Source organism: Sesamum indicum, unplaced genomic scaffold (genome assembly GCF_000512975.1).
Source record: "Sesamum indicum cultivar Zhongzhi No. 13 unplaced genomic scaffold, S_indicum_v1.0 scaffold00128, whole genome shotgun sequence".
In the NCBI taxonomy this organism is placed as follows: domain Eukaryota; kingdom Viridiplantae; phylum Streptophyta; class Magnoliopsida; order Lamiales; family Pedaliaceae; genus Sesamum; species Sesamum indicum.
This window is the reverse complement of record NW_011628055.1, coordinates 490389-492892: the sequence shown is the minus strand read 5'-3', so window position 1 is coordinate 492892 and position 2504 is coordinate 490389. Positions and strand designations below refer to the sequence as shown.

The window sequence follows — 2504 nt, the reverse complement described above, 5'->3', positions numbered from 1 at the left end:
AAAAATATGATTCAGCAAATATAAAATAGTAATTCCACCTCACTGTTTAGGGGGTATAGAATTATTTTCTATCTGATGAAAAGATTTATAATTTTTCAAATAAGAAAAAGTGTTCATAACAATGACAAATTTCAGAAAATATGATCGTAATCTGTTCTCTCTATATATATTATACAAGAGAATTAATTCAATGTAAATATTCATTGTATCTAACAAATGAGGGAAACAGGGACTGCTTGAAAGTTAAGGAAAAGCAACCTTAAGTAGGAATAGGATGAGGCAGTCAAACATCATGTGCAAACATGCCAAAAATAGCAGTTAATTACTTCCATCTTGTTTTCACACAAGAGAGCTAACGTTTACTACTCATGAGCAAAATTTCTTGAATATCTCAAGCCATTTTCTTACAAACTCTAGGAATGAGTTGGAGAGGTTGTTTCTTTCTCAGAATCAGAAGGTACATTTCATTCATGTTGAGCTCACTCGGGTCGTTGTATCCTGGAAGAAACCAATTGAAGGAGTTGATCAAAGAAGCCACAACATATGGAACTGTCCTAGCAGCCATAGGCAATCCGGGGCACATTCTTCGGCCGCCACCAAAGGGTACATACTCAAAGTCATTTCCCCTAAAATCCAAACTAGAGTCAAGAAATCGTTCCGGTATGAAACGAGATGGGTCATCCCATATGGAGGGGTCACAAGCCATTGCCCATGTGTTGATTATAACTTGGCTGCCCTTAGGGATTATGTAATCCATCACTTTGGACGATTGGATTGCTCGACGAGGGAGCAGAAATGGAATAGTGGGATGCAACCTTAACGATTCTTTTATACAGGCTTGTAGAAATGGGAGATCCATGAGTTCGGATTCGTGTATGGTTTTGTTTCCAATTCTGACAGTAAGTTCATCACGAAGTTTGGACGTGGCGTCCTTATTTTTCATTAGATCTGCTAATGCCCAAATGATAGTTGAAGTTGTTGTGTCTGTCCCTGCAAGTAACAGCTCCTACACATATATATATATATACAAATTACAAACAATCATGCAATATTTCAGAGTCTTAGAATGTAAGAGAAACATATATAGCTCCAAATTTAGTCCAATGTGAGAAACATACCAATAGCAAGTGGTTGATGTGATTATCACTAAGCCCAATTTCAAGTAAAGAATCCAAGAAATCTTCTTGAGCCCCAACACCTTTACTTCTTTGATCTCTTCTTTCTCCGACAATATCCTGCCAAATTGCAAATATTTTCTCAGTAATTTTCCTGACCTTCTTCTGCATGCCCTGAATGTCCAATTCATGCAGTATTGGGAAAAGATCTGCCACATTCGTAGCAGCTATCAAATTCAAAAACTGTTTTGTCAACTCCTTCAACTCAGGCCCGGCACCACTGCCGTCAGGCCCGAATCCGATAACATCCCTGGAGAGCAAGATGTTATACATTGTGTTAAAAACCAGGTTATATATAACTTCACTCATGTTCACCAACTGCCCTTCTCGTTCTTTCAAGAACTTCACCATGTTCACCACGTTCCTCTCCCTGATCTCGACCTGTCTTTCAATGGCTTTAACTGAGAACAGACCGGCCCGACAAATGGACCTCAGGTGCTTCCACTGGTCATTACACTCGCTCGCAAAACCAATCCAATACTGGTTGAGTTTCGGGCATGAGGCCGGTTGAGTATACGAAAGATGTCTACCAGACAACACCCGGTCATGGGTTTTAAGTATTTCCATGGCAGCCTTCACCGAAGACCCCACCACGACAAGCCGAGCACCCATCCTCAGCGACATGATCGGGCCGTAAGTTCGGGCCATCCTGGAAAGCTTGATGTGTGGATCTTCCCGGACCTGGAGAAAATTTCCAATGACGGGCCACGGAAATGGCCCTGGAGGAATCGCTGGTGACGCTCCTCGAGTAATGCACCTCATGATCATGAGCAGGATGCGGAGCACGAAGATCAAAGCCAAGAAAGTGAAAATTGACACATGCTCATGATTTACAGCGTTCCTGGAATCCATTTTCGCCTACGGAAAATCAAAACCTATGCTGTGAGAACCCGCGATGTGTTTTTACAAGATTTTATAACAAACGTTTTGCATTAATGATCGGCAAAAAATTTGGCAGTTTTCGTGTAATGGATTAATTTTCCTCTCATTTAAAGACAAAATAAGTTGGAGGAGGAAGGAGAGACGTGTAGAGAAATGGGGGTTGAGCTTATCTGTTAAAAGTCGAGAGGGAAGCAGCTGTCAAGCAATTGTCCTTTTTCCATTGAAGCTCAATTGTTTCTTCTGCTTGCTGAGGCAAGAAAGGATTATCATTCCAATCTTTAATTTATGATCATGTGGAGTATGAACTAGTAAATATATTTTAAATAGAAATTATGTTTCAATGTTTTTTCCCCCCTTCTTACTCTTTTCAATTTTCAATTAAATTTTAGGCTGCATTTGAATTTGAAAAAAAATATTTCAAATGACTTCATCTAAAAATAATTTGAA

At 39.7% G+C, this 2504-nt stretch overlaps 1 protein-coding gene across 1 annotated transcript; it reads right to left on the bottom strand.

Moving 5' to 3' along the window:
- Positions 1-203: 203 nt before the first annotated feature.
- LOC105179261 ((S)-N-methylcoclaurine 3'-hydroxylase isozyme 1-like) lies at positions 204-2146 on the bottom strand. Its single transcript, XM_011102877.2, has 2 exons — positions 1119-2146; positions 204-1006 (listed from the first exon to the last, which is right to left on the bottom strand). The coding sequence occupies exons 1-2, from the start codon at positions 2025-2027 to the stop codon at positions 392-394; spliced, it is 1524 nt and encodes a 507-aa protein (XP_011101179.1). The 5' UTR covers positions 2028-2146; the 3' UTR covers positions 204-391.
- Between the last annotated feature and the right edge of the window lie 358 nt (positions 2147-2504).

Excerpts from the sequence above, each read along its gene's own strand:
- LOC105179261 (XM_011102877.2), bottom strand. The coding sequence starts at position 2,027 with ATGGATTCCAGGAACGCTGTAAATCATGAGCATGTGTCAATTTTCACT. Across the intron at positions 1,007-1,118 it reads ACATCAACCACTTGCTATTG|GAGCTGTTACTTGCAGGGAC; the intron begins GTATGTTTCTCA and ends ATATATGTGTAG.